General features: G+C 31.0%; 1 protein-coding gene across 1 annotated transcript in view; it reads right to left on the bottom strand.

Annotated features, from left to right (window-relative positions):
- LOC145320036 (uncharacterized) overlaps nucleotides 1–11912 on the bottom strand; it is a 56136-nt gene extending 44224 nt beyond the window's left edge. The window contains exons 1-3 of the mRNA XM_080162475.1: nucleotides 11840–11912; nucleotides 9786–9866; nucleotides 6302–6350 (exon numbers count right to left, since the gene is read on the bottom strand). Coding sequence (XP_080018601.1) covers nucleotides 6302–6350; nucleotides 9786–9866; nucleotides 11840–11896 — 187 coding nt within the window. The 5' untranslated portion in view covers nucleotides 11897–11912. The remainder of the gene's footprint in view (nucleotides 1–6301; nucleotides 6351–9785; nucleotides 9867–11839) is intronic.
- Nucleotides 11913–18416: the final 6504 nt, after the last annotated feature.

Genomic DNA, 18416 nt, shown 5'->3' with positions numbered 1-18416 from the left:
TAGAATAAGGAAGAATTTCTTAGAAAAAGGAAGAATGTCTTAGAATAAGGTAGATTTTCTTAGAATAAGGAAGAATGTCTTAGAATAAGGTAGATTTTCTTAGAATAAAGAAGAATGTCTTATAATAAGGTAGATCTTATTATAATAAGGTAGATTTTCTCAGAATAAGGAAGAATGTCTTATAATAAGGTAGATTTTCATAGAATTAGGAAGTATTTCTTAGAATAAGGTAGATCTTATTAGAATAAGGAAGAATTTCTTAGAATAAGGAAGAATGTCTTAGAATAAGGTAGATTTTCTTAGAATAAGGAAGAATGTCTTAGAATAAGTTAGATTTTCTTAGAATAAGGAAGAATGTCTTATAATAAGGTAGATTTTCATAGAATTAGGAAGTATTTCTTAGAATAAGGAAGAATTTGAGGGAAAAAGGTAGATTTTCTTAGAATAAGGAAGAATTTGCTAGAATAAGGTAGGTATTTTTAGAATAAGGGAGAATTTGTGTAATTAAGGTAGAATTTCTGAGAATAAGTAAGAATTTGGGTAAATAGGGTAGATTTATTAAGCATAGTTGTAATAGTGAGGAAAAGGAAGAATTTCTAAGAATTAGGAAGAATTTGTAAGATGGTGGACAGAGGTCACCTTCCTTTAGTGAGAATTTGTAAGATAGTGGACAGAAATCACCTTCCTTACTGAGAATTTGTAAGAAAAAGGAAAGTAAATAGCCTTCCTATACCCAAGGAAGGGAATTTCTGTCCTTTTTAGGAATGACTTCATTTTCTTCATAACAACAGAAAAAAAATAAACTTCAGTAAGTCTCAGAAAGCAAAATAATCGTCATTGAGAAGTAAAATAAAATATTTACGATAAAAATAATAATACATTCTGATTAAATTGTGTATAACGGATACACAGCTGAACTTAAAATTGTTAAGGAGGGATAAATAAGTGTGGCCTGTTAAATGAAAACTGCAAAATGCTTTAATGGGCAGACCATCAAAAGCTCCACCTCAAGAATATTGTTTAGGTTGTATACTGACCCTCTATTGGATGAGGTAACTTTATCTTGTGGGTCTAAACGACACCTTATGAAAAACAGGCTTAAATTCATATTGTTAAAGTTAAGAATCACAAGAAATTATTATCCTCGGGGTCCTTCTTTTTTTTACATAAAAATTTATCAACACCCTTCTGTTACATGATATAAGGTTCTTGGAATCTTATATAACTAAACAATAGAAGCGTGAAGAAAGGGGGCTGTACACGCCACTGCACAATTATGCGTACTAATTGTGTGAAATATCCTCTATAATACAAAGTAGCTTGATGGGGACGTTGCCGTTCCTGCAACTGGCAGAAATACAGTGGATGTATTTTTGTCAAAATTGTTTGTCTGGATGTAAATTTGACAGTAATTTGCTATATATCGTAGGTATGCTGACAAATATACATCTAACACAGGCATTTAAACATCCAAAATTGTCAATTATACATCTATTTCTTGCCAATTTCACATCTAAACTTTTTTATATGTCATATTATATATCATCCTGTACATTTCAGGACGATAATTTAAAATAAAAAAATATTGGATCCCATAATATTTCAAAGAAAGATAGGCAAAATTATAATTATGTTTTTAAATAAAAATATTGAAATTAAAAAAAAATACAGAAGAAAAGGGAAGTGAGAGAGAGGGACCTTTAATCTTTAAAAACCAAAGAAAATATTTAAGCATAATGTTAAATTATGTATTGTAATAAACAAGGATGTCAAGATCGAAGTAGCGAAGCACAGATAAATATAATCATTTAGCATTAGCAAAATATCAAGAAAGTAAAAATAACAGATTCCTGAGATTTTCTAATTAATCAATAGCTTCACTTCAACAAGAAATATTTAATAAAAAGCAAGGAAAGGAAAACAGATGGATGGAAAAAGTGAGGTATAGAATGCTTTCCCATAAAGTGCATATCTAACACTGAAAACACACTGATTAGATCTTTGAAAATCAAGAGGGGACAACTCTGATATAAGAAACTATAAGAAAATTAAATATTTGTACAAACTGAAAAGCAAAGTTCCATGGAATAAAAAACAGGATAGTTAAAATCAAATTTACTAATTGGCTCCGTTATTTACTGTGAAAAAGGTACATCATTTAATAAAAGCTTCCTTAAATTTTCTTAATTAAAGTAATATTTTATTGCAAAACCAAAAATATATAAACAAAACATCCAATATATTTTACAAGGGGGATAGGGCTGGTTATAGTTCTATAATATTAAAAATTACATGGAAATAAACATTTTTGTAAGAAACATCAATAATTTGTACAATATTTTACTCATATATTAAACTCTATGGCGGTGAAATTGTAAAATTTATATATAATTAGGATTATGATAGTTTTCTTTAGTTTATTATAAAGTCTGATATTAAGGTAAAAGTTTATTAGTGAAGTAAAATATATCATGTGCAACAAATAGTATGTACATTCCTTGTATTATGGTTACAATTATAGTTATCAAAAGTGTAAGAATTATAGATAATACTTACGTAAAATCTAATCAGTGAATTAAAGAAATATCTAACTATCTTTTTAAATTCTTTATTTTTGTACAGTCCCAATAGAGGAAGATCATATTTTTAAAAATGGGTTGCTGCATTTTCCTAGCCCTGCTGTATTGTATTGATAATAAATGTCTACTATACAGTTCACTATTGTTTATTATTAATTAAATTGTATAGGATGTATTTATGACATATAAAAAATTTTAGATGTAAAATTGGCAAGAAGTAGATGTAAAATTGACAATTTTGGATGTATAAATGCCTGTGTTAGATGTATTTATGGCGGTTACTTTAAGTATGACTGTATTTTTGGCAGAGTTTTTTACATTTTGACAAAAATACATCCAGATGTATTTCGGCCATTTGCAGGAACGCCATGTACCCGCTTGATGTTTGTCTGTCTGTCTGTCTGTCCGTCCATCCGTCTGAAGCTTAAGATTTCGGTAACCACTGAACCGATTGGATTCTACCCTCATTTTTTTTCTTTTTTCTTTTCTTTTTTGATGATGTATAATTATAATATGATAAAGATGAGGATCCTAATTTTTTTTTTTTTTTTAATGCATATGATGAAGATCCACCACATGTACTACATCTTTTTAATTACCTCTTGGGGCAAAGCCCCTAGAGGCTAGGGGCGAAGCTGCTAGTATTACTATAAAGTTGTATAAATTTTTTTTTGTTTAAAACAAAAGATCTCAAAACCGACTGAACCGATTGATTTCTCACTGATAGGTAAGCTTTACATTCTTGGGGTGGGGGTAAAATTTTTTTAAACGGGGTAATTTGGGTTTTTTTTGGGGGGGGGGAATAGCGCGTGAAGCGCGCTGCAAATTTTTTTGCCCTCAAAAAATGTTTACCCCGGGGGTAAACATTTTGGCATAGGTAATTTTTTTTTAAACCCCCCAAAATTTGTTTATTATTTAATTTTGGGGGGGTTTCCAAAATTGTTTGGGGGGAGTAAATACCCCCTCCTAAATGGTTGGGAGTGCTTACGGAACCCCTGGGTAGGGGTAAATTTAAAGTGCCTACAGCACCCCCAAATTCGTTTGTAAAACAAGATTTAGTAAAGTGTATCTTTAAAACCAAGATCAATTGATATAATTATTCATTAACACTCCTAAAACACAGTAAATCATTTGTTTACCTAACCCAAAATGTATACTGTATAGTCAACAAACATATTTATATCTATCCATCTGATGTTGTAAGTTGGTGAACCCAAATTGACATCATTTATCACCAAATATAAGCTACAAATTTTACAAAACTTCACAATTTCCTATCAGTCTAATATGAGCCAAACTATTAAAATATAAATCGGGTCAGATATTTTCAAGAAGGGAGGGGACATTAGACTGTAAATCATACTGGTTTTATACTGTTTCCCAAACATTTCGTCTTTGTTGGATAAGAAAAAACTTTATTTTTATTAGATATTGATTAGGTGGTTCAAACTAGCAGTATCCAAGCTTTGTAACCAAAATGATTAAAATCTCCGTAATGAGTACTTTTAACAATTTAAAAACCTATTTTCCAGTATGGATTCGAAACCAATTCAAATCCACAGGATTACAACCGGTTCTTAGCAATACTGAAAAACCATGTATAGCAACATATTACAGAATTTTTTCACGAAAACTAAAATAAAAAATCATTAGATTAAAACTAGTTATTTTAGCCCAGGTCTGACAAAAATGGTTTTAATCATAAAATTTTTCATTTTAGTATCCGCGGAAAGCTGTCTATATTTCTATGCAATAAACAACTAATACAATATCTTTACGTTAGCAGGATATGATTTGAAATTAATACATTTCTGCTAAATTTTCTTTAAGATACAGATTTCTATGGGACAAAGTTAACTTGATAGAATGTTGTAAAATTTTGCACAACATACGATTATCTCACTTTTGAGGTCTATAGTTTGTAGAGGGTTTCGAAAATTTATTTTTTATGTTTTTTTCAATAAAACTATTCTGATCAAGTTCGCCTAAATAAATTTAAATAATAAAACTCAACTAGAATATTAAATTTGTTGTACTTTTTTATGTTAACAAGGTGCCTTTTTGTCTAAGAATCCCCAAAAGCCACAGGAATAAGAAAGAATTATTTAAAAATTATGTTAAAACCTCAAAAACAAAAAAATACTTTTATTTAAAATGATTGTACCTAACTGTCCTAGGAATTATCATACAAAGTTTAAAATAGATAGGGACAAAATTTTACTGAAAATTTTTGCTAGTACTCAAAAATTCATACAATTTGAGAAGCAAAAAAGAGGTTTTTAAAAAAATACATAGAAACAGATTGAGGGTAGGTAAGATTTATAAATATTTTTTGCGTGTCAAAAGTGTATAAAGTACTGACACTACATAGTTATATATCAGCGGCGCTACTAAAATTTGTAGGAAAGAGAGATGGAATGAAGAAAAGGGTTCAACAACCTGGAATCAAATATTGCATTTCGTACAGGTTGTCACAACATAAATTACTATTACAATCATTGTAATGTTTAGGGACTGTCTGACAGTTAAGATCTTAAAACAGCTATACGATTTGTCTTTTTTTATACAAGGTTGCTTCAGCGAGCTTGGTCCTCTTTTGTATTTTAAACAGTGAATATTATATATTACATTTTAATAATAAAAATAATAAAAACTTTCCTAAATTGACGATCAGCGCTATCCGTTATAAAGGAAAGGACGTACAACGCCTCCTTACATGTAGAAAAGCTTCGCTACTAAAAAGATAAGTTTAACAAGTACAAAATATTTTCACGACTTTTATTCTATCAAATCAGATTAGTTGTAATAATTATTTTGTAAAGCGTACCTTTTCTACATTTAGGGTTAATTCATACTTCCAAAATGGTTTCGTTAATTCGTGCATATTATAATCGTCCTATTGGTTTCAAACATTGCATGATAGTTCATAATAATTGAGGTAAAATCAAGAAAGTCTAGCAACTAACTAACCATTAATAGACCATCCATCAGTATTTTCATGTAAATTTTTTTGTTATTTTAAGACCAACGTTTTACATATCATTTTAATTTTAAGGATATTTTTTTGAGGATTAGTTGAAATGCAAAGCATCTTTTTTTAATGTAAAATATTTTTCATTATTCTTTATAAATGCAATTTTGAGATAGATTAACATCGTTTAAAAATTAAATTTTATTCCAGTTTTTTATGTGTTGAAATTATATAGGTTTTAATTTATGTTTGTTCGACTGTCTTGTTCTTTAGAGCTTCGCTTTTATGAATGTTGTCATCTTTTAGACACTCGTTCTAACTTCTCGAGTAGTTGGAATTAAGCCAATTAATTCTATGAACTTAAATTAAGTCTTGCTAAACACCAAGAAAGGTTTTTTTATATCTATTTGTACCTGTTAATTTTGATATTATTATGTTAACATACACTTTAATGGTTAATGGGATCTTCTTTCCCTTTGTTTGAAATTCGCAAACTTTAAAAAAATCTGTGATCTAAGGGATAAAACCATGGAAATAAATTAATGTATAACCCCTGTTACAGCTTCTGCACATTAAAGTTATCGGTGTAAATGTTCGTACCATGCAAGTTTGTATATCCCAATCAAGGTGTAAAAACAATAAAAGAAAGAACTTTGAATACCAGTATAATATACAGTCACAACAACAACAACAGCAACATATACAGTCAATTGTAACTCCTTGATTGCATAAAAATGTATAAAAAGTGAACCTGAAGCTACTCTCTGAATTTCTTTCACTCGCTGTAAGCTCTGGTAGGCCTGAAAACGGTAAAATTATCATTTTAAATAAAATAGTTAAGACCGAAAACGGTTAAACACGCAAAGATAAAATAATTTTATATACTAAACGGAATCCATAGCCGATAATAAGTTGTAACTACAAGAAGCTCTAGAAAGTGTCATGTGTTACGTCATAAAAATACGCCTGAAAGAAGGGATAAGAAGAAAAGTGGAAAGAAGACGTCACACATGACACTTTCCATCGCTTCAACTTCAATATAAAAATTATAATATTCAGTCCATAATTAAAACCGATAATAACAAAATAAAACATGCCTTACTTACCTAGATTATAGGCCATAACTTTTATAAAACACGCTTTGAATGTCTATGCAATCTACGCTTAAAACATTTGATCCTTTGATCATATGACCTTTGTCTTAAAGTCTTCAAAGTGTTGACTCTGGATTGCCATGTTCATTGGATATTTTTTCTATTAAAAATGCGTCTAATAAACCCCTAAACTCTAAATTTTTGTGATATCTTCAAAATTTAAAATTAGAACCTTCCAACCTCTCAAAAAAATTATTTTATTACAAATAAATTTTATTTTTATGTTTTATTTTCTTTGCACGTAAAAAATGCATTTGTTATAATCATATTTTCTAAATTGTTTTATAGAAATAAACAAGAATAAGAAAATCCAAAAAAAAAGTGTAATTATTCAATCATATTGATAGATAAGTGTAAGTATGTACTCTAAGAGCTCGTAAAGCGCTCGACCAATCACTCGAATTTTTAGTACTGGTATTTGACTAGTTATAGGCTATAATGTATGGGGGGGGCATAGACGTCCAAGGTGGGGGGGGGGGGGGGGGGGTAATGGGGCGATTACCCCCCCCCCAAAGGAATTTAGGAGGGGGTATTTACCCCCCCCAAACAATTTTGTGGGGGTAAATACCCCCCCCAAATCTCTAACAAAAAAAATTTTTGTGCGCTTCGCGCGCATTTTTAATACTAAATTTTTGATAAAATTTAAATTACCCCCCTCAAAAATTTTACCCCGGGGGTAAATTTTGGGGGGGGTAAACAAATTTTACCCCTGCCAACAGATTTCAGGGGGAGGTAATTACCCCCCCCCCCCCCCAAGCAAATTTTACCCCCGTGGTAAAAATTTTGGGGGGGGTAAAAAAAATTTGCGCCATTTTACCCCCCCCCCCAAAAAACCGAATTACCCCCCCCTTAAAAAATTTTTACCCCCCCCAAAATAAAAAGCTTGGACGCCCCTGGGGGGGGGGGGGGTATGGTAGGTGTTCAACCCCACCCCAAATAAAATTGTTTCTACAAATTTTCTACCCCATAAATTTGTATCTTCTTATTTGTGATAGAGTTTAACTTAAAGTCAAGAAAATAAAACATTATGATAACCCGTTTTACCCCATCCCTTATCCTCTACCCCACTTTTGCTTTCATTACAAAATTCTTCCATCCTAACTTAACAACGCTATTCAATAATGTAGCTCACCAAATTTACACATAAGGTGACGTTAACATGGGAAATACATATAATTAATTATGAAAATAATATATCCAAGTGCGTCTGTCGATAAAAAGAGAAAGACGCAATAAATCATTTAGCTCTTTATTTTTAATTTTTTAAGTTTAAAAATATTGTACTCGGCTATTCCTTGGCCGATTTAGGCTTTTAATCATATCCTGGCCGAGACAAATTTAGACCGTTGACTAATCAAAAATCGGTTCAGTTAGAGGGATACCCAACGTCTCAATTTATTGCTACCAAAAGTCTTATAACTACGTTGCAATTATATAAAAACCCGTAAATTGAGTTTAATCAAAGGAGTATACTACACATTTCAATCACGCCCCCATCCCATGATACAGCGTGGCATTAATTTGTCATCGACCTTATTTGTAGCTAAACTCGAACACCTAACAAAACTATATTACATAGCCCCTAGAGGCTGAGGTAAAATCAAAAAGTGATTAGATAAAGTACACTTTTTTCTTTTCAATAAAACGTCACATACATATTAATCATAAAGTATCTGCGCTATAAAAATTTAGCTGCATTAACATTTCTTTTTTTTTGGCAGCGAGAAAAATGCAATTTTGTTGGTTGAAGTAGGAACAAATATTCTACATATGCTTCTTATTTTCAGGAATAAGAGAACAAGAAGAGTATCTTTTCGTAGATATGTAGTACAAAAAAAGTATTTACTTTACCAGAAAATATTGAATTAAGGAAAAATCCAATAATAAAAGCCTCATAGAAACAGGTCTTTGAAAGCCTAATTGTAATTTATATAAAATTCAATAAATTAAACCCCTAGAAAATTAATTGTTGATTTTAAGTCTTAATGCACGATAAATTAAATACATACCTAATGATGTTAAAAAAGATTAACCCTTTTTTAGATTAGTTATTGGTTGAAACGTTTGGACACTGCTAGTTTTAAACTAACCAATTAAAGTTGCTAGTTTTAAAGTTGATTACTAACACTACTATTCCTGTTAACATTACTCTGCAAAAACCACTCACACACACACAAACACACACACACACACACACACACAGACAAACACACTTTCATAAATTTTACTGTAAAAAATCAAAAACAGACATTTAATATACTATTAACCAAAAACTGTGACAAAAATAGAGAGCAATTTATTTCGTAGCAAAGCTGCTCTTTGATTCAGATATGTCTGTTTGGTGTTCTGTTGTTGATATTCTATTGTCTTGTCCTTGTAATTTGATAACTATTGGCTTACAGGGCTTGGCTACAAGAGGAATGATGGGGATTGTGTTTGTATCTAACTTTTTTATGTTGAAGAGTAATTTTACCTCCGAAAAACATCGATACAAAATTAAAATGAGGATATGTTTCAAGCGATTCAAGAGATCTTACCAAACATACATTTAGGATTTTTACAGTATGATAGAAAAGCTGAAGGTCATATGAATTTCACCACAAAGCTGCATTTCCTTCTGTACGACGTCATCAATATCTATCTTTCTATCCATTTGAATTCAACAATGTTGAACTCTTGTTACTTTAACGTAAGATCTATCTATGTATCTAACTAAATCCCGTAGCATTAGCGTAAATGATCTGCTATGTGTCGGGAAGGTGTCGGGTTCGTGTATGGTCCACTTAGCGACATTCTATATATTTTAAAATGGCACCTACTGTTTCTATGTATGACATGTGACACTAATTTAGTGAAAGTACAGGAAATACATTGGCTCATAAACAGTCAAAACTCATTAGTCATCACAGTTGGGACTTCTAGACAGCGATCGTGCAATCAAAGGGTTGGTTGTTTTGTTGAATGTTACTTAACCTAACATCCCATAGTGGGCGTTATAGTGTCTCATCCCATTACAAGCGGATGATGTTTGATCTCTTGAAATTGAGGGAGAATCCCGCAACAACGAGGTAAACTATCTACCTGTTCTTTAGTAACAGCTTCTCCGCCTCCTAGCTGCCATGTTCTTGATAAAATTATATCATCTACACATCTGTCCTTCATCTAAAAACAAGAATTAATATGTCAATAGAGTTTACAAAGTGCTTATTTAGTCTAGAAATAAAATTAAAGTAAAGTGGAAGGGGGGGAGGTGAGTAGTTTTTTTTCCTATTCTCACCCTGTGGGGGACCCTTACTATGCTGCATTTATACCTGCCTAAACCCTGCGGGGCTCCCTAGTATTCGATATAACCTAACATAACCTGAAGAAATAAACAAACAAACAAAAATGTTTAAATTTTGAAACAAATATTCAAAAGATAAAAGTTTTGTGTTCTTTCACTCCAAAAAAAAAGAATATTATTATATAAGATAGATTTGAATATAAAATTTAAAATTTTTATTTTTCAGCAAAAACTTTAATAATGAAAATGTATTATTTAATATCTCATCGATAGACAACAAAGATAAGAACACACATAAAGGCAAAGCAAACACTATTGTAAAATTTCTTAGCATATGTAATTCTGAATTAAAACGAAATATTCTTCACAAGATTATGGAGTTGATATGTTTTTAAGATTGTTGGATGGTTCGACATTTCTTTTGTTAATCAGGTAAATTTAAAGACATACAGTTTGGACACACTTACTTAAATTTGTAATCTTCCTAATCTTGGGAATGGGATTATTTTCTTTTAGGGGCGATATCTCTTCGGAGGGTGGTGGAATAATCCCCCAAATAGTTATAAACCTTCCCAAGACCATTGAGAATCTACCCTATAAAAGACAACCCGATCGGTTCAGCAGTTAGCGAATTCCATTCGGTACAATAAATATACAAACAAACATTCTTTTACTTTATTATCCAAAACTCAAGATAAACTTGTTTAGACACATATCTCTCTACATATTTTAGTGAGAAAACAATGAATGGAAAAAGAATCCCACATGCTTTGCTTCAGATATACCTTTTCCCCTTCATAGGTTTTATTTCCTAATTGTAGACAAGATAAGCTAAAATAATATTGAAAATGATTGAAATTTATAAAAATAAAGTAGAACGATGTCTGTCTGTCTGTCTCTGAAGCTTAAGATCTCAGTAACCACTCAACCGATTGGGACCTACTCTTCAGGGAATATACCTACTGGTCCTGTGATGGTTTTAAGCTAGTCTTGGGGTGTTCGACTACTTCCCTCCGCCCAAAATAAAAGCAACCCCCTCCCCTCAAGTCCCCCTAGAGGCCTCTAGTATAAAACAAAGTATAACAATGTATGTCTGCACTATCTACAAGCAAGAGAGAAATTCTGAAGGAAAATTATCAAGCAAAGAGGTTTCAAATTGGTAGGACTAATATAACAGTGGTATTTTGAAATTTTTGATAAACAAGCCATTTAAAAAATATTGTTTTTGTCTTAAGTAAGTTTTTTTTTAAGAAATCCCCTTGCCAAGGCTCAAAATGCAAATTTTAAAAATTATAAAAATGAGGGGGTTGGGTCACTTATAGTTAAAAATGACCCATTCTAGAGGAATGGCACACTAAAAAACTTGATGGCTGAAAACTCCGGTAACATTTTTCTATTTATAATTTTCTTTCTTTCCTGTGCTGTTACTATATTTAGAACAGCGGCGTGCACAGGGTTTCGTCAGGGGGCGCGTGAAGCACACTTGAAAATTTTAACACCTCCATTAAACCAAACCAAGGGGGATGTAAACTTTAAGTTGGTGTAATACAGACAACAGGAGGGTGTTATTTAATTGTCAGGATGGTGAATACACCTCCCTAGGTTTTTACCCATACATAATCAATAATTCTCTAAAGTCGAAAATGCGTCCTTTGATAGTGGTGTGTTACAGGTGTGTTTGGGTAAGGAGAACATATCCAACCCTCTTAAATTTGCTAGGGGGATGTAAGAATATATAACCCCCCCCCCCCCCCTCCTGCACGCTTCTGATTTCGATTGTGTATCAATAACAAAAGTTTACGTATCATTAATCACAAATAAAATAAGAAGGAAGAAGTGCGTAGCTGCATACCTGGACCCCACCCTTCGGGTGTCGGAGTCGTTTCTCTATAACCAACTCCTTCGTCATTTTGTCACTAACATTGGCATCTGGAAAACAAATTAACATGCTTTTTTTATAATATACAGTGTGTTTTTTTTTATGAGAACTTTTTTGAAAGCAATTTTACCCCACTTATAGTTATCAGAATTTAATGATTAATGGCTTATTTTCTTCGTTTTTTAAGGCAATTAATAGAACACCAAAAAAATATTTCAGTTTTTATTTTAAAAGTACAGTAAAATCTAAATTTCAAAACTTAGGTGTCAACATATAAAAATGGTTTTAGCGCATTTTTCTTAAAAAAATAGATTTTCTGTAGTCGACTTTGGGGGGCCAGTACTCCCTCCCTGGTTGAGATATGACCTTCAAACTTTGATATGTTCTAGTACATGTCCCTAATAGTATCTGTATACATTTTTAGCTCTATATCTCAACTTTGAAGTATTTAGCAGCCATTCTTGCAAAAGGTTGATTATTTGAGCATAAGAAAAATGCGCTAAAACCATTTTTAGATGTCGACACCTAAGTTTTGAATTTTATATTTTACTGTACTTTTTAAATAAAAACTGAAATATTTTTGTTGTTGTTCTATTAATTGCCCTAAAAAACGATGAAAATAAGTCATTAATTATTAAATTCTGATAACTATAAGTGGGGTAAAATTGCTTTCAAAAAAAGTTCTCATAAAAAAAAACACACTGTATTATTAAGTTAAAAGATTATTTTTATCTAAAGCTAAAGATCTAAAAAATTGATGGTCTGAATTGATTGTAATCTTTAGGTTAGCCTTATAAATTTCTTAAGGTTGTTTTTTTTCTATTATTTTCCACCCCAAGAAAATGGGGAGAAGAATCTAGTATTGGAAAAAAGTGTTATGAAAAAGATAAGGTGATAATATAAGTACTTCCATGTATATATGCATAACTTATTCTTTTAAGCTCAACTGATTCATTTCAGTTAATCCACCCAAGCATGTGAAAAAACTCTTAGATGACATCTAAGGGTTTTTTTTTACTTGATCAGTCATTACAGACAATATTACTAATCAAGTGGGTGGTTTTTTTCATAGACTCATGGGGATTGTCATATTTTTATATTGACTGTTTTAAGCTTCCCTGAAAATCGCTCTTTCTGTTACGAAGGGTTTACATATTACGCCAAAATGTGAAGATAAAAAGCTGAAAAATCTGGAAATTTTTTGTATATTTTAAATTTCATTTACCTAAATATTTTGCCCATTTGAAAATAATTCGTATGAATTCGTTAAATTGAATCGACTTAAAACTTTATAATCCTAGAATTTGATCTCAACACACACACAAACTCACAAACACAACAGTAAAGATTTTATCAATAGAGGTCTGATGTTAGAACTCTAATGTTACTATGCGTAGTAATTATTTGCACCTGCTTATGGGCTAAGGCATTCACTATCAACTGCAAGCCATATACACAATCAAAACATATTTTTTCAGTATGGTTCAGAACCGGTTTTAATCCAGAAAATAGGACGCTAAGCCAGAGTGGAAAAGACTTAGTTTGAATAATTAGATCTTTGAAGCAATGTGACTCTATAATTAATAATTCTATTTTCTATCTCCTAGTTTACAAAGTTAGTTTGCATATAAATAGAAAAGGTTTTGGACTTTAACATTAATCACTGGACATATATGCTTCTTTATAATTAAGGTTTATCAGTCTGCACAAAATGGTTACGTATTCATATAATATCTATCATACTTTTTAATTTTATTTCTAACCTTTACGAGGGGGCCTGGCCCTAAGAGGCATGTAACTGCGGTGCCCTAACCCTTCGGGGCTACAAAGTTTAAAATATAACATGACCTAAAAATGGAAAAAATCTTCCCTCTTATTATTTTCAATTTATTTGAAACTAAGGGGAGTTTGAATGTAAACGCCCTTTCTGGCAAGCTAATTTGCTTGGATAATACACAATTAACAAATACACATAAGAATATTGGTACAGTTTAACATTAAAATTAATTATAAAATGGCCATAACTGAGTTCCTGGTTATATACCCTCCTTGAATGCCCAATTAAGAAATTCTTGAGATATTTTTCAAACTAAAATTATTCGTAGTAAATATTGACATTAAGTAGTAAGGTTTTTATTGTCTGTAGTCTCTGATTTCGATAACTTCTGAACTTATATAGCACTCCATTTTTTTGAAGCTTCACAAAAGTACTTGGGTGGTTTTAAGCTATTTTTCTGTTCTATTCTAATACTTATCCCCTAGATGTTACGGTAACAACCGCTAATACTATCAAACTTGCATGATAAAATTTCTAGTAATTATTTCTCAAAATACATATATTTCAAAATTGGCGCGTGACTGTCAAATGCTCGTTTAATGTCAAAGTGTTGTTAAAATAAACAAAAATTTTAAAATACTATAACTCACAAATCCATAACAAAAGTACGCCTTTTAGATAATATACTATTCTAGACTTTCGGTAATCATAATGGGTATGGTATTGGATAATAAATTGATTTCCATTTATAATAAACAAAATTATCCCCTCTCTCCCTGTAAACTACTTTGCTTCCATATCTCTGATTATTTTATTATTTATTTTAGTTTAATTGCTTGCCTTACATTTTACATTGAAAATAGGAAAATTTAACAAAATGAAATCATATTATGAAGTTATATAACCTTATATTACTATAAAATAGATTTTCTTATGAAGGAATATTTTATAAAGCCTTTATTACTTAATTGTAATTGTCTTCATATACTAATACAGAATACAGGGAGGATGCAATGCAAGTATAGTTTAACAGCTCTAAAAAAAACAAAAAAAAATTCACAAATAAATCTTTGCAAGTTATTTATGGCCGAATATTTTATCACCAAAAGATATACAATTTTTCTGTAATAAATTCTAATCATTTTTCACTATTTAATATCACTAATTTTTTTTTGATTTAACATGATTTTTTTCTCGAAAATCTGTGACTTTTTAACAATATCAGCTGACTTTTATTTAACATTGTTGTTGTTGTACTAATATTGTGGGTGGGTTCATATCTTACTCCAGGCCTCGTAACTGACATCGTACAACTATACTCTACTCTACTCTCTCTATATTATACACAGCCACTAAGAGAGACGGAATAAAAGGAAGGAAATAGAGGGCATGAAATCAGATGATCCCAGCTTATACCAACCTTGAAAGGGGAAGGTATAGAAAAGGGAGAAATTGATATGAAAAGAGATTGTAAAAGGCCTTATAGTAGAGGATGGTTGCATTTGGAAGAAAAAAGAAAGAGAGATACAGAGAGAAAGAGGAGACACACACATAGAGAGAGAGAAAGAAAGATAAAGAGAGAAGATAAGGCCTTAAATCAAAAGTAGAGAGGTGTGTATAAATACAATACAACTAAATGTAAATTTGGAAAAATAAAATTAGCTGAAACATTACTTCAAAAGTTCATATGAAAAATTATCCTGCAGTCAAGAAAAATAATAGTATAAAACAGCTAGGAATAATTTTTTAGATTTTAAACAAGTAGAGAAATGTAATTTTTGTAAACTTTTTTAGTATATCGATGTGATCTTTCACTCAGTCTGTCGGACCATAAATTTTTTTATCTGCAATTAAGGATAAACGGCTGAATTTTTTTTTGAAATATTCTATTCAAATGATCACACAGTGTGTAATTTACTTTGTCCGTTGATCTTTCAGCCATGCTACAAAATACTGAAATACGTGCATTGGCTAAATAGGAAAACAGTAAAAGTGTCTGACTATGACGTCAGAAAAAATTAACAATTAACCAATGAGAAGCCAGTATTCACAATGGTAAAATATATAGCGGCCTCTCATTGGTTAATTGTTAATTTATTCTGATTTCATAGTCAGACACTTTTACTGTTTTCCTAAATAGAATAATAATTAGATCTAACAGAAAAGAGGTGGGATTTATGTCTGTTTGTACCAAGGTCTTGATCTCGTTTCATTTTTGTATTAAAAAATGTTTAGCTTGCTATTATTTTTTTTTGTTTAAGTGATTAAATACCATTGAATACATGAAAATGGAAGGGACTTAATACTAACCAAAAGTTGGGGTATTGTAATATATTGAAAGGGAAGGCAAATATTTGAGAGGATTTCTTTAATTGAAGGGAGGGGGATATTTGAAATGTAGGTCTTCTTTTAATTATTTATTTATGCTATTATCTTATTAGTATTTAAATAAATCTTTTAAATTTAAACATATTATAAATAAAAAAAAACTCAAATAAATGATTTTTTGATAAACATATTAAAGGAAATAATAAGAGGTGTAGAAAGCTTTATTCTAACAAATAAACACACACACACACACACACACAACACAAGCACAGTACAAACACAAACACACACTATTTGTTGGGCCTCGAAGAATATAAAGATTACCACATGAGGTTAAATTGACATGAGGTTGGTGAGGGGGTAGGGGGGAGAGTAGGCGAGAATGCATTTTCATGTACAGGTTGCTTCAAAATAAAGTTTATTTAGACGATATCTTCTGTCAATATGTTTAGATGCAGAAGGCTCTTATAACAACTTAATATTTTCCATCATGATAGTATGAACAGACAGACGGACATGCGGAAATGAGCCAATTGCAGTAATAACAGACAAGAAAAATCTTCTTAAAAAATCTTTCGCTTTAAAGCTGATATGGACTGAAAAGAAAAGGCTTTAAATCAGATTAAAACAATTTTGGGGGAAGCTTGATTTTGTAGGCACCCTTTAAGATAAACAGCTGAAATTTTTGTGAAGATTTTCCGAAAAAATGAGCATCCAGTATTAAATTTAATTGGTCTGTTGGTTTACTCGGAAGTATATTAAGACATATTTTTATGTATAAAGGTTTCGTGATTTTCTGTTAATCCCCTTTTCTTTCTATCTGTATATTTTTTATGAATAATAAAAAAGAGGAGGTAATTGTACTCTTTCCTACTTGATCATGTAGTCAAGGTAAATCATCAGATTAACACTATAGTGCAAATTCCATGTGCAAAGAAAGAGTTTTTGAAAAGAGTAATAAGGTTAAGTGTAATTACCCCCGTCATAATTAAGAAGCGGTTTCCCTAAGACTTTTTTTGGGGTATATGAAAAGATCTTTAGGAATAAGACAATAAACGAGAAATTGATATGCATCCTAAATGAATTTAGATATTAGCCATTCTGTAGATTAGAACTGTAGGTACAAGAATTAAGTATTTCAGCCATTGAATGAGAGAGCAAGATTGTAAAACTTTGGGAACCATTGTAATTTACAGTCCAATTTCTCCCCTATCCCTGGGTATTTGACGTTTTTACTTTGCCAAAAATATGTACACACAATTATCCTAATCTCGGAATTATCTGATCCGAAGGGGTTGTACTTTATAATTTTCAGGGAAGCTTCATGACCTTTAAATTCCCTACCCTAGCTGCTAAGCCCCTAGAGGTCTCTAGAGGTCCTGGAAATGCTGAGGAAAGGAAAGTCCTCCCCCCTTCCATTACTTTATTTTAAAGATGTCAAATCTTGGCTGTTTATTACTCTGAATAATATCTAAAATTGCATTATAGATTAAAGGCATTTCCTTAAAAGTTAAAAAGTTAGAGTCCTAACCCAACTCAAGAATGGAACAAGATTTCTGGAAAACAATGCAGATAAAGGTTAGAATAATTAAAATTGTAAAATTTTTGCTGGCAAGACGGAATCCTACGGAATAAAATAATTATGATCAACAAAAACGAATCATTTAAGATTAAAATCTTCGGTTGAAAAGATTGGACATTGCTAGTTTGTGCAACTAACAAATCAAGTTATGATAAAAGGACTCAAAGTTCTTAACCACCACATGAGAGAACGTGGTTATAAAACTTTAAGGACAAGCATAATATATAGTCTAATTTCCCTTTCTACGTCATTCCCCTTGAAGTCACTCTTTTGGCATAACAACAGGAATTATATCTTAATTATTTTGGTCTTTTCTGCTCTACTTTAAGAGACTTTAGAAATGGTACCTTCTCTACTTCAGTCTAAGACTTCAATTGCAGGAAGTGCACTTAAAAACAGTAGGAAATGCCTAGGCCTAATACATTTTCAAACAAAATCAAGAATTTTAGACAATAGTCCTGCTAACAAAGGCTTTTCCAAATATTCTGGATTACGCGTAAACAGAGACACTACCCTAGTTTTCTTTTATAGTTGAATCTGATGTTACAATGTCAGCTTGACAAGTAAATTTACTAGGTAGTCTCTATTTCAGAATAATTATCTCTTCTACAAACCAAGCTCATGAATAATATATAGACAAGGAAATATTCTAAAGACAGGGCGAGCATATATTTCCAAGTGATTTGATTAACTCTTATTTATAGTTACAAGATTGATAGTATGTATCTGTTTAAAGGAATGCTACAAATACAAAAAAAATTATCTAACTATATACATATATGTTTTAACTACAGTGTGTTTTTTAATGAGAACTTTTTTGAAAGCAATTTTACCCCACTTATAGTTATCAGAATTAAATGATT

The sequence above is a fragment of the Acartia tonsa genome, chromosome 5, assembly GCF_053477335.1.
Source record: "Acartia tonsa isolate MP-2025a chromosome 5, ASM5347733v1, whole genome shotgun sequence".
NCBI classification, from domain to species: domain Eukaryota; kingdom Metazoa; phylum Arthropoda; class Copepoda; order Calanoida; family Acartiidae; genus Acartia; species Acartia tonsa.
Note: the sequence above shows the minus strand (reverse complement) of the source record. Positions and strands in the feature narration are given on the sequence as shown.